The sequence below is a fragment of the Vicugna pacos genome, chromosome X, assembly GCF_048564905.1.
Source record: "Vicugna pacos chromosome X, VicPac4, whole genome shotgun sequence".
Taxonomy (NCBI): domain Eukaryota; kingdom Metazoa; phylum Chordata; class Mammalia; order Artiodactyla; family Camelidae; genus Vicugna; species Vicugna pacos.
Genome location: NC_133023.1, coordinates 759,384 through 781,943, shown reverse-complemented (window position 1 = coordinate 781,943; position 22,560 = coordinate 759,384). Strand labels below are relative to the sequence as shown.

The 22,560-nt window shown below is 59.6% G+C and overlaps 1 protein-coding gene across 1 annotated transcript; it reads left to right on the top strand.

Annotated features, from left to right (window-relative positions):
* Window positions 1-330: 330 nt before the first annotated feature.
* ASMTL (acetylserotonin O-methyltransferase like) lies at window positions 331-21,482 on the top strand. The gene is made up of 13 exons (XM_072955887.1): window positions 331-549; window positions 2,241-2,372; window positions 3,632-3,679; window positions 5,656-5,720; window positions 6,445-6,506; window positions 7,867-7,975; window positions 9,445-9,841; window positions 11,408-11,570; window positions 13,466-13,650; window positions 14,886-15,003; window positions 15,790-15,933; window positions 17,827-17,949; window positions 20,394-21,482. Exons 1-13 carry the CDS (start codon window positions 457-459, stop codon window positions 20,627-20,629), a joined length of 1,875 nt encoding a protein of 624 aa, XP_072811988.1. The 5' UTR covers window positions 331-456; the 3' UTR covers window positions 20,630-21,482.
* The last annotated feature ends 1,078 nt before the right edge of the window (window positions 21,483-22,560 follow it).

Below are 22,560 nucleotides of genomic sequence, written 5' to 3'. Positions count from 1 at the left end.
CCGCAGCCCAGGTCCCCCCGCCCGCGCCCAGCTTGGGTCCCAACAGCCGGGAGGGGGCGAGGCGAGCGTCGGGGGCGGGGCCTCGTGGGAGGGGCGGGGCTTCGTTCGGAGCCCGGCGGGAAGCGGTGCAGCAGCAGGACCTTCCTTCGAGGCGGGGCTGGGGCCGGGGTGGGGCGAAGCTTCTTTGGGGGCGGGGCTCCAGGAGGCGGGGCCGGGACTCCGTGGGGCGGGGGCGGGGCTTCCGGGCGGGGTGGGGCTCCGTGGGGCGGGGCCTAGGAGGGGTTCCGGGGGCGGGGTTCCGGGGGCTGTGCTCCGTCTCGGCGGGGCTCCGTCGGGGGCGGAGCCCGTTGGGGGCGGGGCCTGGCCGCGGCTCCGAGTGCGCAGGGCTCCGCGCGCGGCGTAGGGAGGCGGGTTCCTGGCGCGGCCGCGCGCGCGGGTCGGGGTCGCGGCGGCGCCATGGTGCTGTGTCCGGTGATCGGGAAGCTGCTGCACAAACATGTGGTGTTGGCCAGCGCCTCCCCGCGCCGCCAGGAGATCCTCAGCAACGCGGTGAGCCGCCTGGGCCGGGCCTGGGCCGGGGTCCGCGGGGCCGGGGGCCGGGGCGGGCCCGGTTCCGCGGGCCTAGGGACCAGGGGCCCAGTGGCTGGGAGCCAGAGTCTGCAGGGCCGGAGCCTAGCAGATGGGGGTGTCTAGTGCTAGGGGCGGGTGTCCAGGGTCTGGTGGCCGCAGCTTACCGACCCCGGCGCCTAGTGACCCAGCTTGGTGGGGAAGGGAAGGGGCGGGTTGGGAGGGTGGGGACTGCAGGGCCTGGTGACAGGGGTTGTCCTAAGGAGGGTGGCCAGGGTCTGTTGGGGACCTGGTGGCCCAGCTTGGTGGGGAAGGGAGGGGTCGGAGTGGGAGGGGTCTGCTGAGCCAGCCGGGTTCTAGTGACTGGGGGGCCCAGGGGCCTAGTGGGGGTGGGGCTTACTAATGGGGCCTAGCGAAAGGGGCTGAGGTCCAGGGTCTCAGCCTAGAGGCCTCTAGTGACCGGGACGGGGCTCTGCAGGGCTGAGGCCTGAGGGGATGAGCGGGCAGGACCCGAGTGGCCAGAGTCCAGGTATGTGGCTCAGATGAAGGAGGAGTCTCTGTGACCTGCGGCCCAGGGTCTTCCGGCCAGGGCTGGGGACTTAGTGACCTGCTGGCTGGGGTGTGTGGAGCTCCCAAGCCCCTGAGCTCCGTCCGTCCTGGAGCTGAGAGGGAGGGAGGGGGCAGCGCCAAAGTGAAGGGGATGTGGTCCTAACGGGGAGGCCCTGTCTGGGGGCGGGGGTATACTAGAGTTGGTGGGAGGGACAGAGCCCAGGTGGCCCTGCCTGGGTCTGGGGAGTGGGCTGGGGTGGGGGTAGGTACAGTGTGAAGGGTGCTGTCTGTACCTCCAGCGGGAAGGCTGGCAGTGGGGAGTTGTGTCTGGTGGGGGAAGGGTGAGGGACAGGGGAGTCGAAGAGGCCCTGCCTGGACGAGGTGGGGGAGAGAGGGGGGTACAGAGTGAAGAGTGCTATCCGTACCTCCAGTGCGAGGCTGGGGGGTTCAGAACCCAGAGGGGCTCACAGCGCGGTCCAGGGGGAATTTGGATGCGGGAGGACCGTGATGGAGGGAGATGGGGGAAGGGCTAGTGTGCAGGGAAGGTAAGAGCCAGCTGGGTGCCCTGTAGGGGTGCCAGCCATGGGGATGGGCAGTTTTACCCATTCTTGTCCCCACCCGACTTTGGATGTTACTGTCTGTGACCCGCCTCCCGCAGGGGCTGCCTGTTTACATGTGTGGGGGACCTTAAAGCAGCTACATCTCCCCTCATGCAGCCATCGTTTGTGGCACTTTGGTGGCATTTCCTGCAAGTGCTGTGAGTTCAGTAGTTTGACCCCTGTGGGGGCCAGGTGCCGGCCTCTGGGACTCCCTGGGAGCCCTTTGACCTTTGGGGCTGCAGATCCCAGCGTTCCAATCAATACCGCCCTGCTGGCCTCCGTGTGGCTGCCGCCTGCGCAGGGGTCTTCCCGCCAGGGACCCCGGCCCTGGTTAGTCCCGCTCCCCCGCAGACCGGTTGGCACTGACCAGCTGGCACCTGGTCAGTGTCCAGTGCATAGACGAGGTAGGCGAGGGAGGCGGCTGGGCGTGGGCAAGGCCCCAATGACTGCAGACCTTGCGCGTGCTGGTCAGCGTTCTTGGGGGTCCTCCGACAAGCCCTCAAGACCCCTTTTGTCTTGTTCCAGGGCCTCAGGTTCGAGGTGGTCCCTTCCAGGTTCAAAGAGAAGCTGTGTAAGGCCTCATTCCCCACCCCCTCCGCATACGCCGTGGAAACAGCCAAGCAGAAGGCCCTGGAGGTGGCCAGGAGGATGCACCAGGCAAGGCTTCCCGCTTCGGATTCTCTCAGGCTCTGCTGCTGGGAGCACGTGTGCCGATTTTCAGTGTCCACGTTCTAAAGAAACGCCGCTTACAGCAGGCGGATAACGCAGCTTACCTGTGGCTGTGGTCCCCCGTCATTCACGTGACGCTGCCATCCATAGAACACAGTTTGTCTGTTGCTTTGCCAAGATGTCATATACCGTTGTGATTCATGTAATAATACCACTTACCGTACAAACAATTGGTGTGCTTTATCTGTTACTCTGTTACTGTGTGATTTGTACAAGAGCATCATGTGTGATGTGGAAGTCATGTAGTTTATCGCTACGTTTTACTATGTAGATGCTACCGTAATTAACGTAATAGCTTCATTTATGGTATAGAATTCATGCAGCTTTTCTGTTACTGAGTGTTAGGATGTGATGTACTGTTGCATTTAACGTAACAGCATCGTTCATGATCCAGAACTGTGGCCTCTGCATTACTATATAATGTACTGTTACAATTAATGTAACTGTATCATTTATGATGTAGAATTAAGGGACCTTAGCTATTACCAGGTGTTACTGTATAATATGCTATTGCAATGAATGTAACAGTATTATTTTTGATACAGAATTAGGGCACTTATCTCTTAGTGGGTGTTACATATAACATACTCTTGTGGCTAATGTAAACCATCATGTGCGATATAGAATTAAGGTACCTTATCCAGGGCTGTGTGTTCCTATATAATACATTCTTGTAATGAACAGAGTAGTGTCGTTTATAACAGAGAAGTTCATATATAACGCATGTGTGATTGCTACGCAACACGTTGTTGTATTGTGTCACCATAGGACATACGTTTGTAATAACATGGTAGTGCTACTTAAGGCATAGAATTAAGGCGGCTTGTTTATTCCTACGTGTTATAGTGGTACCCTGTTGCCATTAGCATAACATAACAAACACATGGTAGTCAATGCTATGAGAAGTATTGCTATAGATAAATGAACATTGCTGGACTGACTTTCAGCTGGCAAGGTTAGTACTGAAGGGCAGTCAGAGTTGAGGGTTGTGCGCACATTTCGCGTGAGCGTCGCGTGCTGAGGTTCTTCCTCGCTTGCTGTGCTGACACACCCAGATCTTGCTCTCCGAGCTGAGACTGCATTCGTCAGCGAGCAGTGATGCTGTTCCACACGGCTCGTGGGACGAAAATGTTTGTGTGAGACACCCAGGGACTTCCTTTCTAATGCTGAGTCTGCATTTCTTGCAGAAAGACCTACGGGCCCCCGACGTTGTTATCGGAGCAGACACCATCGTGGTAAGTCTGCTTTCCGACCTCTGGTGTGGCTGGCGTGTCCTCGGTGACTGAAACGAAGGCGTTGGCAAGGCCGGTTCCTTCTGAAAGGTGTAGGAGTGAATCTTTCCCAGGCCTCTCTCCCTGCTTCGGGACGTTTGCCAGGAATCGGGGCGTCCCTGGGCTTGTGGCCACATCACCCTGACTCTGCCGCCGTCTTCATGTGGCGTCTCTGTGTCCCAGTTTCCTTCTTCTTGTAAGGACCGCAATCCTAATGGATTAGGGCCTACCTGCTCCAGCGCGACCTCATTTTACATCTGTTACATCTGCAAAGACCCTACTTCCAAATAATGTCTTGTTCGTTAGGCTCGGGGGTCAGGACTGGGTGCATCTTTGGAGAGGACAGAGTTCTGTCCTGGACATGGCCTCCGGCCACTGCGAGTTGTTTTTTGATGGGAGGTCACGCTGGTCGGCAGCTCTGGTGACCGCCCTCCATCTGAGCCCCCTCCTGGCCTGATGGTGACCACCTCCCGGGGATGGCGGGCTTGGTTGCTAAGGTACCACCACCGTGTCCAGGTGAGGGACCACTCATTTGGACACTGAAAGAGCCCAGGCTTCCTGTCGAGCACAGGAAACTGTATTCAATATCTTGTAATAACCTATAATGGAAAAGGATAGGAAAAATAATATATACATATGTATATATGTATAACTGAACCACTTTGCTGTCCACCTGAAACTAACACCACATGGTAAATCAACTATAAGTTCAAACAAAAAAGAAAACAGAAAGGAAGAGTCCAGGGTTGGCAAACAGCAGATGGGGTGAGCCCGGGGTCTGCCTTGCCCTCATGTGACACCCGTTGCCCGGGCAGCCCGGGTGCACGGGACGTGCACGTGTGCGGCTGAGAACACAGACGCCACTCCTGGGTCACGGTTAAGGGCGTCTCTACAGGGAAATAACAAGTGAGCAGTGCAGGTTCTCCAAAATGTTAAGCAAAGAATTATCATATGACCCAGCAGTTCTACTGTGGACTGAAGTGTGTCCCCCCCAATTCATATGTTGACCTGCTGATCCGCAGGATCTCAGAATGGGGCTGTGTTTGGAGACGGGGTCTTTAAGGAGGTGATGGAGGTAAAATGGGGTCACTAGAATGGGTCCCGATCCCATAGGACTGGGCTTATAAGAAGAGGAGATGAGGACCTAGACACACACAGCGGGATGCCCATGTGAGGACACAGGGAGGAGACGGCCGTCCACACACCAAGGGGAGAGGGCTCAGGAGACACCAGCCCTGCTCACACCTTGTCTCAGATCCCAGCCTCCAGGCCTGGGGGACATGAAAGTGTGTTCTTTACGCCTCCTGTCTGTACTACTATGGGAGCCTGACCTAAGACACTTACCATTAGGTATATGCCCAAAATAATTGAAAACAGGTGTTCAAACAAAAGTTTGTACGTGAATATTCATAGCATTATTCACAATAGCCAAAAGGTGGAAGCAACCCAAATATCCACCCGTGGATGGATGGAGAAACAGAATGGGGTGCATGCACACAGGGGAATATTACTCAGCCAGGAAAAGGAGTGCAGCTCTGACATGGGCTGCAGTGTGGATGGACCCTACACATAGGATGGTCCGTGAGAGAAGGAGACACAGAAGGACACACAGGGTGTGATTCCATTTGCAGGAAACGCCCAGAACAGGCAAATCCACAGACACAGAAAGTGGGTTCATGGTTACCAGGGACTGGGCAGGGGGACAGGGAGTGACCATGCGTGGGGACAAGGTGTTCCAGATGATGAGAAAGTTCAGGTACTAGATCATGGTCATAGCTCAGCTCTGGGGACCTGCCACACGGTTCACTGTAAAATGGTGAACTTTATGTTACACGGATCTCAGCTAAATTTTAAAATGCAGAATCTGTCACGCGGATGGTGCAGTTTTCACAGACAATCTTAGGGGAGAAGTGACGCCGCCCCTCCCGTTTCTCCTGTAGACAATCGGGGGGCTGATCCTGGAGAAGCCGGTGGACAAACAGGACGCCTACCGCATGCTCTCAAGGTGGGTGGGGTCAGCCGTCCTCCTGGGAAACAGCTGTGCGGCAGAGAGAGGCTGGGCATCGTTGGGTCAGGGGAGGACTGTGTGTGACCTCCCCCGTCCCTCCCGCAGCCCCTGCTAGTTCAGATCAGAGGGCGGGACTGGTGCCCTTGAACGCATGCAGTGTTGGCTGCACCCTAACGGGGCTCGTGCCGGGGTCCACGTGTCCACGACCCACCTTCTGTGGTTCCCCCCATCGTCGTGCCTGCCTCCACCTGACTGCTTTCCCCAGGGGCCCCGGGAGTGCCTCTGAGCCCCTGTGATACGGAGGCGGGTCCTGTCCCTCTCAGCATCCTGGAACCTTGCCCACTGGGTGGACCACCCCCTTCCCCAACCTCAGGGTCTCTTACGGGGTCAGCCACACCCAGGCCACCAAACACAGAGTCCAGTCGAGAGCTGCCTGCATCTGAGTCGTCCCAGCACGGCCAGCCGCTCCCCATATCCCAGCTGGACCTCAGGTCCTGCAATAAGGCCCCCGGGGGTCCCCCACCCCAGCCCTGCCCCAGCTTCGATAGCAGTGACTGCATTCCTGTGGGAACCTGCACTGGTCACTGTGGGAAGGTTTCCTCGGAGACCCGGTGGCCTGAGTGATGGGGGCTGAGGCTGCGTGCTCGGTGGGGGGATGGGGGGGGACATGCTGTGTCACCAGACCTCAGACAGCTGTGCGCTGGCCCTGTGTGTCTTGCAGGCTGAACGGGAAAGAGCACAGCGTCTTCACGGGCGTGGTCATCGTCCACTGCAGCGACAGAGGTACCACGGCCAGTGCCATCCCCCTGCTCCCTGGGGGTGGGGCCACCGCGGGAGGAGACCAGGGTCCTCGGTGACCCAGGCCTTCGGGGCAGCTCTGCTCCCACACGAGTCCTTCCTCTTGTCCTGCCTGGGAAAGCCAGGGTCCGACGTGGAAGACTTGGGGTTCGCCCTGAGCATCCCGTGGGGGCTGGGGTGGGGCGGTCATGAACCCCCGTCCAGTGCAGTCTGTCCAGATGCTTCCTCTGAGGTGCTTTGGTCTGGAAGGTGCAGGAACTGGGCCCACCTTGGCGTGAATCTACAAGGCCCTGATGAAAGGTGTTTAAAAAATGCACCAAAACCCTGAGGAATGATTTTCAAGGCTGCTGACAAGAGGTTTTAAGTCCAGAAAGGACCCTGAGGCTGAGTCTGAGCTCCTGGCCTCGGGGCCCCCGACCACGTCCCACGATGACCGACGGGCGGCTGAGCGTCTGTTTGCTGGCTGTCTGGTTACCTTTACCCTCTCGGTCCACCGTCCTGGACTTCAGCCTGGGCTCTTGGGGGAGGAAGCACTTGCTGGAGATTCTTTCCTCGGGTGGTGTAAAACCACAGGCATCTATCCTCCCCCGTCCTGGAGACCAGACGTCTGAGGTCAAGGTGTCCCAGGGCCGCGCTCCCTCCCGAGGCTCCAGGGGAGGGTCCCTCCTGCCTCTTCCAGCTTCTGGGGGCTCCAGGCGTCCATCCTGGGCTGGTGGCCGCCTCCCTCCCGTCTCTGCCTCCGTCTCCACGTGGCTTCTCCTTTATGTCTGTGTGTCTCCTTTTCTGAGGACACTGTCCTTGGATGCAGGGCCACCTCCTCCAGGAGGACCTCCTCTCCGGTCCTTCACGTCATCCCATCTGCAGAGACCCTGTTTCCAAAAAACTTCCCCGCCTGAGGTTTTGAGAGGACATGACGTTTGAGGGGTAGCCCTCACTGCAGGACAGCTGGGGTGGGGACCCCTCCCAGCGCGCCGTACGCGGAGCCACCGTGCCATGTGCTTGGGGCGTCTGCAGCCCCGCAGCTGCCCAGCGGAAAGCCTCGTGCAGACCCGGACTGGCTCTGTGATAGCTCCGCTCCACGAACTGTCGCACAAACCCAGCGGCCCTGTCTCGCCCGGGTCTGCAGGCTCCGAGTTCCTCTCCTGTTTGGCGACGTTGTGGGCTTGGTTCCTTTTTCTCTCTCTTTCTCCCTTGTCTAAAGTGAAAACCCTGCCCCTATGAACGTTCCGGGCCTGAATCACACGTAAAGCTCAGGCAGGTTCCCCCCAAATGCAGCGGCTCAGCCCCGGGGACCGGGGCCCCAGCGCCGGGCGTGGACCCTCACCCGCGGGCCCTGTCCTTGCAGACGGCCGGCTGCACACCGAGGTCCTGGACTTCTACGAGGAGACCACAGTGAAGTTCTCGGAGCTGTCGGAGGAGCTGCTGTGGGAATACATCGACAGCGGGGAGCCCATGTGAGTGTCCGTCGGCAGCTGCGGGCGGGGACGCGCCGGGGACGTGGCTCGGCCTGCGCCCCGGGGCTGTGCTCCCAACGCTGTGACCGGTGCCCCAACGCAGTAGTGAAGGATGCTTTCCGGGGGGCCCCCGTCCCGCAGGTGGCCCTCCCTGTGGGGTGTAGACAGGGCAGCCGGCCACTCTGGCGGGATGGCCGGCTCTCTCTCTAGAAGGCAGAGGTCATCATGAAATGTCACACTGACCACCCCAAGCGTGCCGGCTCCAGGCAGCAGTCTTGTCAAGGTCACCGTGTGGGGTGACCGGCTTTTTTGGGCTCGGCCCGTCCATTCTCCATCCTCACTGGGTCCACTCCCCACCCCCACTGGGGGCTGGCCCTTGGCTGGTGGCCTCGCCCACGGGTCTGACGGTGCCTCGGGGACCAGCCTCCTATGTGTCCTCGTGCAGGGCCCTCACGGGGGGCCGGGCACCCACAGCAGCGCGGAGGTGGGCACAGGTACCCCTGGGCTCCCGGGGCCGAGGGTCAGAGCGTGTGCTGTGCTGGTTGAAGCCCCCAGCTCCTAACGTCCTCCCACCAGGGGTTAGGACTCCACGTAGGAGTTGTGGGGGGCACAAGCACTCGGTCTGCCAGGCGGTGTCTTGTTCTATTTACCACGAGGGGGCCGGGCTCAGACGGGCGGTGCAGGGACCCAGGTCTCCGTGCTGGGGAAGGGCCAGCGGGGGCTGGGCTCTAGGCGGTGCCAGGAGGGTGGTGGGTCATGAACTGAGCTGAACTGTTGGGGGAATCTGATCGGGACAACAAACCAAAACAAGGGATGGGGTTGGCCCCAGCACCTCTGCCACCGTAGCAGGACCCAGGGCCAAACCAGGGGACACGCGGGCTCCCCCGTCCCGTCTTCCCCCAGGACACGGTGCAGGTGCAGACGTGGGGGCCGTGGGGGGTCTCACTGCCTGGGGACCCCAGGTACCAGCTGGGGAGAGGGAGAGGTGGGGGGCCGGGCTGGAGAAGTTCAGGGTGGTCAGTTGGGGTGCAGGGAGGGTGCAGGGAGGGTCCTCCCAGGCCGCTCCTCCCACTCTGTTCCTCAGCAGAGGTTCCCCGGGAAGACCTGGGCCAGGGCCTCCGTGAAGAGGCCTCTGAGTGGGGCTCGGAGCCAGGAATCCAGGTGGCAGGAGGGCACGGCTGGGGCCTGGGTCCTTGACGGCAGCCCCCTCACCCCAGAGAGACTACGGTGCGCCAGGCCTGCTGGGGATGGGGGTGGGCACCTTCCCCAAGGGGCCCCCAGTGCCCCTCCCTCGTGCTGGCCGGTGGTTGGGATCACATAGGATCTGGGCCTGGAGCCAGACTCGTCAGCCTGCAGCCACCCAGGTTGGAGGAGACTGGGGTCCCTGCAGGGGGCCTGTCGCCCCGGCTGTAGGTCCGGGGACCGAGGAATGCCGACATCCCCTGTCTTCTCCCCCACCTCCCCGGCAGGGACAAGGCGGGGGGCTACGGCATCCAGGCCCTGGGCGGCATGCTGGTGGAGCACGTCCGCGGGGACTTCCTCAACGTGGTGGGCTTCCCGCTGAACCACTTCTGCAAGAAGCTGGCGCAGCTGTACTGCCCGCCCTGCCCCGGGGACGCGTGGGGGGCCGAGCGCGACTCCATCCCCGCCGTTGACACCTTCGAAGACCTGAGTGACGTGGAGGGCGGCGGGGGCTCGGACCCAGCTTGGGGCGACCGGGGCAGCTGTGGGGGCGAGGAGGCGGGCGCAGCCCCACCCCCGGCCCCGGGCCCTCGGGACACGGATCTTAACGGGGCGGTGGAGGAGAAACGGCCCCCGTTCCCCACCGGCCTCCTGGAGCTGATGGAGGGCTTCAAAGCATCAAAGGTACGTGTAAGTGTCGGGGTGGGGAAAGGGGGCTGGAACACGGGACCCCAAGATGGGGGCTGAGAGCCACAGGAATTCATCGTCCCCCGTCCTGGAGACTGGACGTCTGAGGTCATTTGTCTGTCTGTCCCTCTGTCTGTCCGTCAGCTACTCACCTATCATGTCCTGCATCCATCACCTGCTTCTCTGTTATCATCACTCTGTGTCCATCCGTGCATCCATGTACCCGACATACACGTCTGTCGTTGGTCGGTATATACTGTTGCTACCTGTCTATGCACCTGTCACCTGTCCACCCATGAATCTGTAATCTGTGTCTTCCATCCCTCTTAATATCTGTCCCCTACCTGTATCTGTCTGCGGTCCATCCGTTCATGCCTCCATTTCTTTTATCTGTCTACAGATCTGTCAGTTGTTTGTCTGTCTGTCATCTCTTGGCTGTATCCAGCGTCTCTGTCATTATTGATCTGTCTTGTATCCATCTGTCTGCGTATTTAGCGATCGTGTATCTATCTGTATCTGTCTGTCAGCTGTGTGTGTTGTCAGCGTATGTACGTTGTTACCGTCAGTCTGCGTGGGTGTTATATGTCTACCCATCCGTCCGCCTACCCGTCTGTCGTCCGTACTAACCATGTCTATATCCGTCTGTTATTATTAGCACCTCTCTCGTCTCCATCCCTTCATCCATCCGTCTCTGTCATTTGTGTCTCCCTCTGTCTGTCTGTCATCCGTCTGTCCATCAGCCATTTGTCTGTCATCTCCTGAATCCGTCCCCTGTCCCTGCTTCTCTGTTACCATCACTGTGTCCATCTGTCTGTCCATCCATCCGTCATCTGCATCTCTGTGTGTCACCTGTGTCTCCATTTCTACGTGATCATTTATCTCTCATCTTCTGTCCATCCACCCTCTCACGCATTCATCTGTCTGTCTGTCCGTCACGTGTAGCTACATCTCCCTCTTTTATCATCTGTGTGGGCATCTGCTGTCCACGCATCTGTGCATCCACCCGGCTAGGACCGAGCTCTGCTTAGCAAGCTCTCCCAATGTCCGGGCGTGCCGCCCAGGCCGGGGGCTGTCGGGGGCCTAGGAGCACGTGTCACCCCCAGCAGGCCGGTCACGGTCGTTGTCGATGCAGCTCCGGTCGGGCCCTTTCCCAGACGGCCTCACCTGTCATGGCAGGTTCCTGCGTTACGAGGTTACAGGTGTCACGCGAGGGCAGCGTGGAGAATCCATGCCCCGGAAGAGGCCCTGTCCCCACACACGGTCTCATGCTGAGGTCCTGGCATTCGGGGCCTCAGCACAGGAATCCTGGGGACACAGACCCCACGCCGCCCGTGACAGCAGGGTTTGTGTTCCAGCCCTCAGCTCAGTAGTCATCACTTTGGTCCCACCTTGAGCCAACCCTGTGCAGGCCGCAGCCCGCACCACTGTGCTCTGCAGACGACGATTCGGTCCACGAGGGCCAGGCTGGGGACAGCGCTCACCGCCCGCTCCTGAGTCCGTGGCAGGGAAGCGTACCCGGTGAGTCACGCCACACATCTGACTGTAGTCCTTGCTCACGGACAGGCGCTGTTCACGGCATGCAAGCTCAACGTGTTTGACGTGTTGAGAGACCAGGGGCCCCTGAAGGCCGTGGATATCGCCCGCAAGATCAACGCCTCCGTGCGCGGGACCGGGCGGCTGCTGGAAGCCTGCGCGGCCCTGGGCTTACTGCACAAGACGGATGCAGGTGAGGGGACCTCCTGGAGGGGCCTGGCCAGGCATCTCTGCAGGTGGACCCAAGGCACCGAGGGGCGGTGGCCTCCGGGTGCAGGCCGGGAGGGCAGACTGTCTGTCCCTCTGCCCCAGGAGCGTGGCTTTCCCCTAGAAGGTGACAAGCAGAGGATGGACAGAAGGGAGGAGACAGACGGCTGTGTGTGTGTGCGTGTGCCTGTGTGTGTGTGTGTGTGTGGAGAGAGATTTCTCTACAGGCCCTGGGCTCAGGGGGCGGTGTCAGTCCGGGTTCTGCAAGGACACAACTGGTAGGTACATACGTGTGTGCAAAGGAGATAGCTGTGTCCTCTTCCTTATTTGTCTGGACAGACAGATGGGGCAAATGGATGGATAGATACAGACTGATAATAGGGATGGTAGATGATGGATGGATGAATAGATGGGTGGGTGGGTGGATGGATGGATGGATGGGTGGGTGGATGGATGGGTGAGTGGATGGGTTGATGGACGGTTAAGTGGGTGGGTGGATGGATGGGTGAGTGGATGGATGGATGGATGGGTGGGTGGGTGAGTGGATGGGTTGATGGACGGTTAAGTGGGTGGGTGGATGGATGGATAGATGGATACAAAGACAGACAGACAGAAGTAGAGGACAGGTGGGGAAAGCGGACAGATGGAGGGAGACACTGTGCGTTCCCTGAGTCGCACGGAACTCTTGAGCGGGCTCTCGGAGCTCTCGGGTGCTGTGGGTGGTCCCTGAGCAGATGGACAGGTTCACGGGCTCTGAAGACCCCAGAGCGGGAGAGACAGCTTTGCTTCTGTGCTAAGGAAAGCGGGGTGCTGGTAGAGGCCCCCCAAAGCTGCCCTTCATACAAGAAGCATATGTATACGTGCTTAGGGTTTGGGGTAAAGGGGCTTCCTCCCCGGCCAGCGCATTTTAGCAACATTCTCCTCGACTGAAAAATAATGACTGAACGTGCAGAGGGGCGCCCACGCCCAGACTTCCAGTCCCCGGGGCCTGGGGAACATCCCGGAGCTGGTTGTGGCCGATGCCCTCCCTCCCCGCACGGCCCCCGCCTGGCCTGGAAGCTGTCCCTGCTCGTCCTCACGGAGGGAGGTGGGGGTGCTGCTGCTGTCGGAGACCCCAGTGTCAGAAGGAAGGACACTTCATTGTTAGAATCGGCACCGTCCTGTGCTTTCCATCTTTTGTGGATGCAGAGGGGGTCCAGCGGGGTCCCCTTGACCTCCAGCCTCCGAGTCTGTAGGTGGTGGCCTCCCGGAAGGGCCCCCAGGGGTGCCAGCCCTAATGACGAGCCCCTGTGGGCGTGAAGTGCATGGAGGGGCACCCATCAGGGCTCTCCGGAGAAGCAGAACCTACCGGGTTTGGACTGGATTTGTTGCGAGAAATTGTCATCTGTGCCACTGCGGAGCTGGCGCGTCTGAAACCAGAGGCCGGAACCTCAGCCGGTGCCCCGGCGGCAGCCTTGACGCAGGACCCCGTCTCTGCTGTGAGGGCCTTCAACTGATCGGACGAGGCCCACCCACACTACCTGGGGTCACCTCCTTTACCCACAGTCTGCAGGTGCCAACCACGTTGACGAACCCTCACCCACACCCCCCGGTGGGGACACCTAGCCTGGTGTCTGACTGAACCCGTGGGGGCTGTAGCTGGGCCAACTGACCATCCCACAGGCCTTGGCCGGATTGCCTCTGGGAAGAGCGCCCTCTTTGTGTCATCGATGGGCCATCTCCCCAGGGAGCTGCCCCCGGGCGTATAGTTGGCACTAGTCAGATAGATGGTGTTCACGGTGATGTCCGGGTGACGCTGGGCAGTTGCTCCCCTCCCATTTCCGACGTCAGGTGAGCTCAGGCGTCCCCGTCAGGAGGCCACAGGACGCCCCGTCTTTTCAGGTTACAGCAACACGGAGGCGGCAGACCTGCACCTGGTCTCCGACGGCGCACACTCTCTCCACGGCCTCGCCGTGTACAATGACAGTCACGTCTGGGACCTCTTCACTCACTTGGACCTGGCCGCCCGGGACGGAGCGGAGCAGGCCCGCGGGGCTGCGGGGATGAAGGCGGATCGCCTGTTTCAGGTAGTGTAACCCTGGCGTCCCTGCTCACGGCCCGTCTGTCCTGCTGAAGGACTGGGGGTGAGGGGTCTCTGGCCGGGGATCGCGGGCACTGGTTTGGGAACAGCTGAGTGTCTGCCTCCTTGACGCCTGGGTGCTGCCTGGAGGCCGTGGACGGCCGGCTCGTGCAGGGGGTGGCGTGGGGGCGGCTGGCTGGTCCCAGCTCCTGACAGAGGCTTTTTCTGGGAAGGGATTGCCTTGAGTCGATGCACCGTTTCCCCTGCATCGTTACATGCAACAGACTCTCGCTTCTGAGCGCTGGGTTTGCAAAGGGCTTCGCTCCCCTCCCTCCAGCGAGAACCTTCCGGGTTGACCTGCAAGACTGTGTGTGTCCCGTCAGGCGCTGTTCAGGCGGCAGGGCGGGGTCTGCCAGGGTGGGCGCAACCCTCGGCCCCCTTGGTCCCTGGCAGGCCTTTGCTGCGGCCAGAGCACATGTGCAGCTGGAGTCAGGCTGTGTGTCTGATGCAGGAGGAAGCCTGACACGGCACGGGGCCCAGAGCATGTGTGGGGGACAGACAGACACAGGGAGACAGAGAGACAGGCAAAGAGAGACATATGAAACAGAGAGACAGAGACGAAAGGGGGAGACGGAGACACAGAGACAGAGACAGAGACGAAAGGGGGAGACGGAGACACAGAGACAGAGAGAGACTCTGTTCCGACGGACCAAATACCCTAAACTGGGGATTTAGAAACACCAGGTGCAACCCGTCCCCCAGCCCCTCAGCCCCCCCAGCAGCTGCGACACAGGGACCTGGTGGTCATGAATAGTCAGTGTAGACCCTCGGGCCACACACAACATACATCATTTTAAGACACACACACTTACACTTCTTCAAGAGGCTTTTTTTCCTTTTTCAAGTGGGTGATTGTGTATATACATATATATGTAAATAACATATATATAAGAGACACTTTTTTTTAATCAGCGTAAAATTCACGTAACTTAAAATTTACCATTGTGAACCCCTTTAAGGTGTACAGTTCAAGAGCACTGAGGACATTTTCACAGCGTTTTACAACCACCACGTCTGTCTGGTCCCACGTCATTCCCCTGCTCTGTTGCCACCCACCCCGCGACCCCTGCCGAGCCCCCACCCGCCGCGGCGCCGGGTGGCTCCTCACCCGGGGTGCAGGGCCGCCTGGGCCCCCCGTGGCTCTCCTCAGACCCTGTCCCGTTTTGGGAATCCCACCAGCAGAGCGCGGAGACGACACTGCTGTTCATGAGGGCCATGCACGGCCTCAGCAAGCTGACCGCACGTGACGTGGCCACGGCCTTCGACCTGTCCCGATTCACCTCCGCCTGCGACCTGGGAGGTGAGTTCAGCCCCGTCGGGAGTCAGCTAGAAGCACCTCCATGCGTGTCTTTTCCTGTTAAGCTGCCGGCACCTTACCTGCTGATAAGACTTGCACAATGGGTTTATCTCTGCAAACTGCCTGATGACCCGTATTTGTCTAGAGTGGGCTCAGGGGCTTGAGCAGGTGTTCCCAAGTGCTAGGAGGTCCTGGGAAGGCCAGGACCCCAGTAGAGGTTACAGGACCCGTTCTGGTGGCTGCCTGGTAGGGGACGGGCCCATGTGCCCCATCTCATCAGATCTGATTAGGCCACACACACCCTCTACCTCATCTCAGCCAGTCCTCACCCCAGGACAAAGGAGGAGCAGACGCCTGCCCAGGGTGTGTAGTGGCACTGGGGTCCTAGGATGACTGAGCTGCCAGCATGCATTTCCCCATCCTCTGCCCTCTGTTCCTCCTGGTGGTCCTGACTGGCTGCTGTGGCACCAGCCATCACGTCTGTATTCATGCAGCAGAAAGGAGAAGGGAAGAGTACAGCTCCCCCAGAGCTTTGCTGTAAGGATTCCTCGGGGAGTCTGCATCCACCCCACTCCTGTGCTCTGGGCCAGCACCAGCTCTGACACCAGCTCACGCGGCCCTGACTTGGAGACACCAGTGATCTCCCCACCAGCTGAGTTGACTTCACGGCACAGGCCTCGGGCCGTGTCCTGGAGCATCATTCTCGTTTAGCCAGAGCTGAACTTTGGAGACCCACCAAGGCTTTTGTACACACCGGCAGGGTCCAGAGTCCACGTTTGCTTCCCACAGGCTGCACGGGCGCCCTGGCCCACGAGCTTGCCCGGGAGTACCCGCGTCTGCAGGTGACCGTGTTCGACCTCCCGGACATCATTGAGCACGCCAGGGCCTTTCAGCCCGACGGACAGCGGACGGAGCACATCCGCTTCGTGCCAGGTCAGCACAGCTCTGCGTCGGCTGGGTGTCAGCGCTTGGGTGACCTTACTTATTGCTTGTTCAGAGCGTGTGTGTGTGCCTCTGTATCTGTATGTATCTGTTTGTGCGTGTGTCTGTGTGTCTGCGTGTCCGTGCACGTCTGCACACACACAGGTGCACATCTCCAAATCCCAAGAACAGGAGTTTGAGGTTATCTGGGTGGGGAGTGGCCGGGCGGGAGGGCAGGTGGGGATGGCACTGGCGTCGGCAGGTGTCTAACCACTGACTGAGGCCACAGCAGCCAGTGACAGGGGAGCTACAGCAGGAGGGCCTTGGGGTAGACGTGAGAAAGGACTTCCCGGCAGGACCGGATTGAAAGGAAACTTGGCTTCCTGTGACTCATGCGCACTGCAGCCTGGCCCGAGGAGGGATGTGCTCGTGGAACCTCTACCCCACGACTTCTTGATACTGGTCTAGTTTAGAAAAGAGCCAGTCAGCCTGCTGCGCACTGAATTGTGTCCCCAGATTCATATGTTGAAGCCCCACCCCCCTGCAGTGTGAGTCTATCTGGAGGTAATTAAGGGTGAAGGAAGTCATGAGGGTGGAGTCCTACGCCAGTAAGACTGTGTCCTTAGGAGACGAGACGTCAGGGACATCTGTCTAGCTGTCATTTATCTATTATCTGTCTATCTACCGATCTATCAATTACCTCAGTCATCTGTATCTACCATCTAATCATCTGTCTATCCGTCCACACATTTATCTGTTCTATCTATCTATGTATCTATCTTTCTATCCATCCATCCATCTAATCAATCTATCATCAGTCTATCAGTCCATCCATCCACTCATCCATCTTATCTATGTGTGTCTCTCTCTCTCTCTGTCTTTCTGTCCCCCTGCTGTGAGGACACCACAAGTCAGCCACCCTCTACAAGCCAGGAAGAGAGTTCTCACCACGAACTGACCCTTCTGACACCTTGATCTTGGACGTCCAGCCTCCAGACTGGGAGACACAGTTGAACCGCCACCTCCCCAAGTCTGTGGGATTTTCTTGCAGCCCCCCCGAGCTGACGGAGACACATCCTAAAGCTTCAAATCTAGGCGCGGCTTGATGGAAGCCACCGCGCTGTTGACTCACCGTATATAGGAAAACAGACACCGAAGCAGGAAACAAAGCCAGGGCACTGTGGCCCCGTTCTCCACGCAGTCAGGACCGCCGCCTGGGGACTTGTCTGCAACCCCGTGTAAACTCTCCCTTCACGCCAGTTTGCAACGCTGTCCTTCTTTGCTTTGTTCTGTGTGTGTGTCCGCGAGCTACGGCTCATCCTTTGTGGAATGAAGCATGGGGGTGGGAGTGACAAACAGCAGATGAGCATTTGGCAGATGTCTGAGTGTCCGGGGGTGAGGAGGGGGCGGCTGGAGCAACTGACCCCCCAAACGGGGGAGCTTAAAACCACAGGCATCCACCCTCCCCGGTCCTGGAGACCAGACGTCTGAGGTCAAGGTGTCCCAGGGCCACTCTCCCTCCCGAGGCTCCAGGGGAGGGTCCCTCCTGCCTCTTCCAGCTTCTGGGAGCTCCGGGCGTCCATCCCTGGGCTGGTGGCCGCCTCCCTCCCGTCTCTGCCTCCGTCTCCACGTGCCTTCTCCTCTGTGTCTGTCTCTCTCCTCTTCTGAGGACACTGTCCTTGGATGCAGGGCCACCTCCTCCCGGAGGACTGTCTCTCAGGTCCTTCACTTCATCCCATCTGCGGACACCCTGTTTGCAGATAAGGTCCTGTTCTGAGGTTTCAGGTGGGCGTGAGTTTTGGGGGACACGAGGTTCCCCACGGCAGGCAGTGTCTCTTTCTGGAGATGGAGGACCAGTGCTTCTGTCCCTGACGGTTGGTTCAATCCCGTTTCTTTTCGAACCAGGCGACTTTTTCACAGACGCCCTCCCGAGAGCACAGCTGTACGTCCTTTCCAGAGTCCTGCACGACTGGCCGGACGACAGGGTCCACCACCTACTGACCCGGATCTCCAGCTGCTGCGAACCAGGTGAGACCACGTCATTTACCTTTTTTTTTTTAATCACATAAAGAGAGTTTCTTGACTTTTAAGAAAAGAGTAAACTTTTCTCCGAAGACTAACCCACGCTGTCCACCCAGCCCGCCTCCGTGCATAGTTCCCCGTCGCCCAGGGGACGACTGCGTTCTGGGGTGGAGGAAAGTGTTTCTGAACTTTTCAGCGACCACATCTGGGGCCTCAGGCTCCACTGCGTCCTCCTGGAAGGGCCCCGCGGGGCCGTGTCCCTCCCCGCGTCCCCGCTGGGCTCAGGCTCTACCTCTCGGACAGTTTCCGTCTGCGCCGTGTCCCCTGGCCGTGTCCACGGCGCTCGGGGCTGATGTGGGTCACTGGGCCCCTCCCCAGGCTCCCGCGTCCCCGCAGCAGAACGCACGTGTGTCCTGCGGGCCACGCGTTTCCCAAGGCGCCCCCGCTGGCTCTTCTGGGCGGTTATGAACCTTGAGCCGAGTAGCGGTCCTGGGGTCATCTTCAGTGCCGCCCCCATTTTCTGTCTCTTGAGGAGACGACCCCCATCCTTGGCCTCCTATTTTGGACAAACACCAGAGCAAGGGTAAAGTCCATCCCAGGGGCTGGGAGGGGGGTCTTTCCAGGAACTGACCCTGCGGTGGATGTCCCGGGCTCCCGCCTCCCAGGACTTGTGTGGTTCAGCGTCATGGTGGCCCCTCCCCGGGGCTCTGGGCACCCACAGGCTGGACCAGGCATCTCCGTCCCGGGTGCCCACGGCTGCCAGCTCGGGCACAGGCCCGGGCGGGGGGCGCAGGGGGACGTTTCCTCTGCCGCCCCCTTTCCTGTGTCTTCGCCCACAGCATCCACGTGCCCCCTGTTCTGTGTCCTCCCAGCTCCCAGAGGAAAGCCCGTCCCCCTTGCCAACTCTCGGGGGCGTCCCCCCGCTCTCAGACTCCCGGATGGATTTGTGTGGTTTTAAGGTTTTGTTCTGGCCACCCCAGGTTTTCACGTGGTCATGGCAACGTCACCTGGACATCTGGGCTACCCTCCCCGAGAAGGTGGCCCCCGGAGGGCAGGTTCTGTTTGCTCCCTGCTGTGTCCGCAGCTCCAGAACAGAGCTCAGCACAGTGGACATAACACAGTTCAGGAGGGAGGAGTTACAGAACTGTTTTTCCTGGGGGTGGGGCAGGGTCCGGGGGAGATGTGTGAGAGCCGGACGCTCACCCACCTTTCTTCCTTCTTTGCTTCCTTCCTTCCTTCCTTCCTTGTTATTTTATTGAGTTGTAGTCAGTTTACGGGGACAGTTGGTTCTAAGTAGCATTTACACTGTGAAGGATTCAGGGGCGGGGCTGAGCACGGGGGTGTGGTAGCTCTGACCTGCCGGCAGGAACCTCTTGTGAAAGTTTCGGGAGTCCTGTCCGCCCACTCAGGCCAAGCTGGCCACTTGAAACTGGCCGTGGACGGACTACCTAGAGCTCAGAAATCGGCAGGCACTGGGAGCCATGGCTGGGACTTCAGGGAGCCATAGCTGGGACTTCAGGTTGCCTGCACCCTGGGGACAGTGGGGTCACAGATAAGTGACCTCCTTAATAGAAGTCTCTTGGAGCCAGTTGAGTTAACTCTGTGTACGTATTACTTTGAAAAACATAAAAATTGATAGAAACCAGAGCGCACACATGCCATGATCCCAGTTTTTTTTTTTTTTTTAGTTGAGGTGTAGTTGCTGTACAAGTTACAGGTGTACAACGTCGCGATTCACCATGTTTAAGGGTTATACCCTGCTGATAGTGATTATAAAATATTGGCTGTTTTCCCCGTGCTGGACACCACATCCTTGCAGCTTGTTTTATGCACCATAAGTTTTATAGCTATGATCTCAGTTTTGTTAACTGCATGTTCACTGAGATGCCTAGAACCCACATCAGATTTTGCACCAAAAGTCTCCGTGTTCGCCCAAACCAAGGGGAGAAGGCTGCCGTGAGCTACCTCGTCCTGCCGCTCCACTTTGTACCCTGGCTTAGCTTCTCCATCCTTCACAGACGTTTCTGAAAACAACTGTCATAGGGAGGTGGACAGGTACGGGTGTGCGTATACAGACGCACGCGTGCGCATGCTTGCTGCTTCTCAAAGCTGTTCACAGAGGTTTTCTGCACCAACAGCCCAGTTCTGGGCGCCAGCGTGACTGGTGCAAACTCGGATCCAAGAAGGTCTGGCCCTGATCATCCGGTTTCCAGACTTAACTGCGGGGTCCCTGCTGGCACCGCGGTCAGAACTCCTCCCAGATGTCCCGGCAGTGAGTGCCTTCACGGAGCCCTTGGGGCGCCCTGCCCCTCCCCCCCCCACCCCTTCTCTGTCTCCGGCTCGGTCTCTCTGGCCCCCAGGCTGCGCCCCTGTCTTCAGCCCCTCACCTGTAACTGGATCCCTGGGCCCCACGAGTGTTGGGCGCGACCCCAGCCGGCTTCTCCCCGCAGGCGGCGGCGTCCTGGTGGCGGAAGCGGCGGCGATGGAGGAGGAGGAGGCGGCGGCGGCGGCGGCGGCGCGGAGGCGAGGGCTGCAACCCCTGGGCGCGCTGCTGCTGGGCGCGGGGCGGCCCCGGAGCGCCCGCGAGCTCGGGCAGCTGCTGCGGCGACACGGCTTCCGGGACGTGCGGGTGGCGCCCGCGGGGGACCTGCTGCGCGTGGTCCTGGGCACCCGGGCCGCGCCCTGAGGCGGCGGGGTCGTCCCGGGAGCCCCGCGGACCCCGGTCCGGGCGGGAAGGCTCCCCGCAGCGCGGGCGTCCCGGACGGATTAAAGGGGGCCGCAAGGAAGCCCCGAGGTCTCCGCGCGTCCTCCGTGCGTCGCCGCGCGCGCAGCCTCGTTGGCACTGCGGGCCCGAGCGCCCGGGACCCCAGCTGCTGCCAGCGCCCCGCTGCTGCCCTCGCTCCGTCTCAGCCTGTGCGGACGCCTCGGTGCGTCTGGACCCCCCTTGCCCATCTTTCACCCCTATTCCTGTCCGCTTTGTGCCCGCGGCTGCCGCGTGGGCACGGTGCAGCGGGTCCCGCCGCTTACCCTCAGGAACCCTGGACCGCGGGGCCGCCGCCCCGGTCGACGGTTAAACCTTATCCACGAGCGCAGGCGAGTGGCGGTTTACGGGGTTGAGATGATTGTTCCCAGCGAATGTCCCCAACGTTCCCATCTGAGGCTAAGTCGGCTTTGTATTCAGTAACAGATCTGTTTCCGCAAAGAGGAGACCAGTACGAAACCTTTTTCCTATGTTAGGCAGTAGTAAGTTGGTTGCAACTTCTACACTGACAGCTTGTACGTTATTGTTAGGAAAAACATCCCGTCAATGGTGTGCCTTCGAATCGGCCCCCTTTGCGTGTGGACATACCCGGTGTCCTTTCAACTAAAACCACCAGAGACTGTTAGATACAGAGACAGACCCCTTCGAAGAACAGAGATGTTTATATGTTAATTTTCTCTGTATAGGAATGTATTTTATAAGCTATGTATGTGAATAGCTACATGTTTATAAGTTACACAGTACTACACACACACACAAATATATAATTTTGGATGGACTCCAATTTTTTTTTTTTTAATCACAAATTCTGTCTCCGTGGGAGGCAGGGATACGGGAGGAAAGAAAATTAGAGACGATTATATTGGGGGCCGTGCGGCCCCCCCGTTTGGTGTCCCGAGCGCTCCCGGTGAGACGGACAAAGGAGAAGGGTCGAGGCCCCTCCTATCCGTGTGACCCGGTGGGGACCTGCAGCCTCAGTGAGACAGCAGTCGGCGTCAGGGGACGGCAGAGCGCTCCGCCCGCCGCGGGTCCCTCCCCACCAGCTCCCCATCCCCCCGAAGTCCTGCCCCTCACGTGCCGGCAGGGCCACACCCTCCGCGCGCCAGACCCGGCCGGGCGCAGCTGGGGTGACGCCGACCGGGTCACCTTGGGCCACTCCCGTCAGTCAGCCTCCTTCCCATCCTGGGAGGAGAGCTGAGTTCCTGCGGGGGCCCCTGCCTCACCCAAGGGCACCTTGTCTCCACCGGCTGAGCGGTAGCGACCTGCAGTGTCCCCGATAACAAGTGACGGCATACGGCGCGCGCCCTCTAGCCCCTCGGCCCTCCAGATGCCAGGCTTGCGGGAAGAAACCGCGCTTCTTACCAGAGGGGCCCTGGCGCCCGTCCTGGGGCACCCGACCCCGTCGGTCCCGGCTTTGGGGAGCCCAGCGGGCTGGGGCCTAGGACCTCCCCCCTCACTGCCCCCGAGTTCCCACACCGCGCCCTTAATACAAGGGCCCGCCCAGGGGACACCCCCAGGCCACGTGTGGAAGCGGTGATGGCCCACGGGTTTCTTTATATGTCTTTCCCTTTTGTGTGTTGGAACTTTTTGATTAAAAGATTTTTAAGATGAGATGAAATAAGACTTACACAGAACCTCTCTCCCTTTATTAGAAATGTGTGCAAAACACAGTATCTTTAGGGGAGTTAGAGTAAGACTGTGCAGGTGTGGGTGCACACCCAGGCCCGTGTCCATTATTTGTGGATCAGTGGGGATTTCTAGGCTGGAATTCCGCACCTGAGCTGACCCCCGCCCTCCAGGTGGCATTCATTCATTCATTCTCCAGCACATGTCCGAGTGCCTACTGCCTTCCGGGA

Coding starts and splice junctions, on each gene's coding strand:
- ASMTL (XM_072955887.1), top strand. CDS start 457: ATGGTGCTGTGTCCGGTGATCGGGAAGCTGCTGCACAAACATGTGGTG. Junction 11,571..13,465: donor ACTGCACAAGACGGATGCAG/GTGAGGGGACCT, acceptor CCGTCTTTTCAG/GTTACAGCAACACGGAGGCG. Junction 17,950..20,393: donor CTCCAGCTGCTGCGAACCAG/GTGAGACCACGT, acceptor TTCTCCCCGCAG/GCGGCGGCGTCCTGGTGGCG.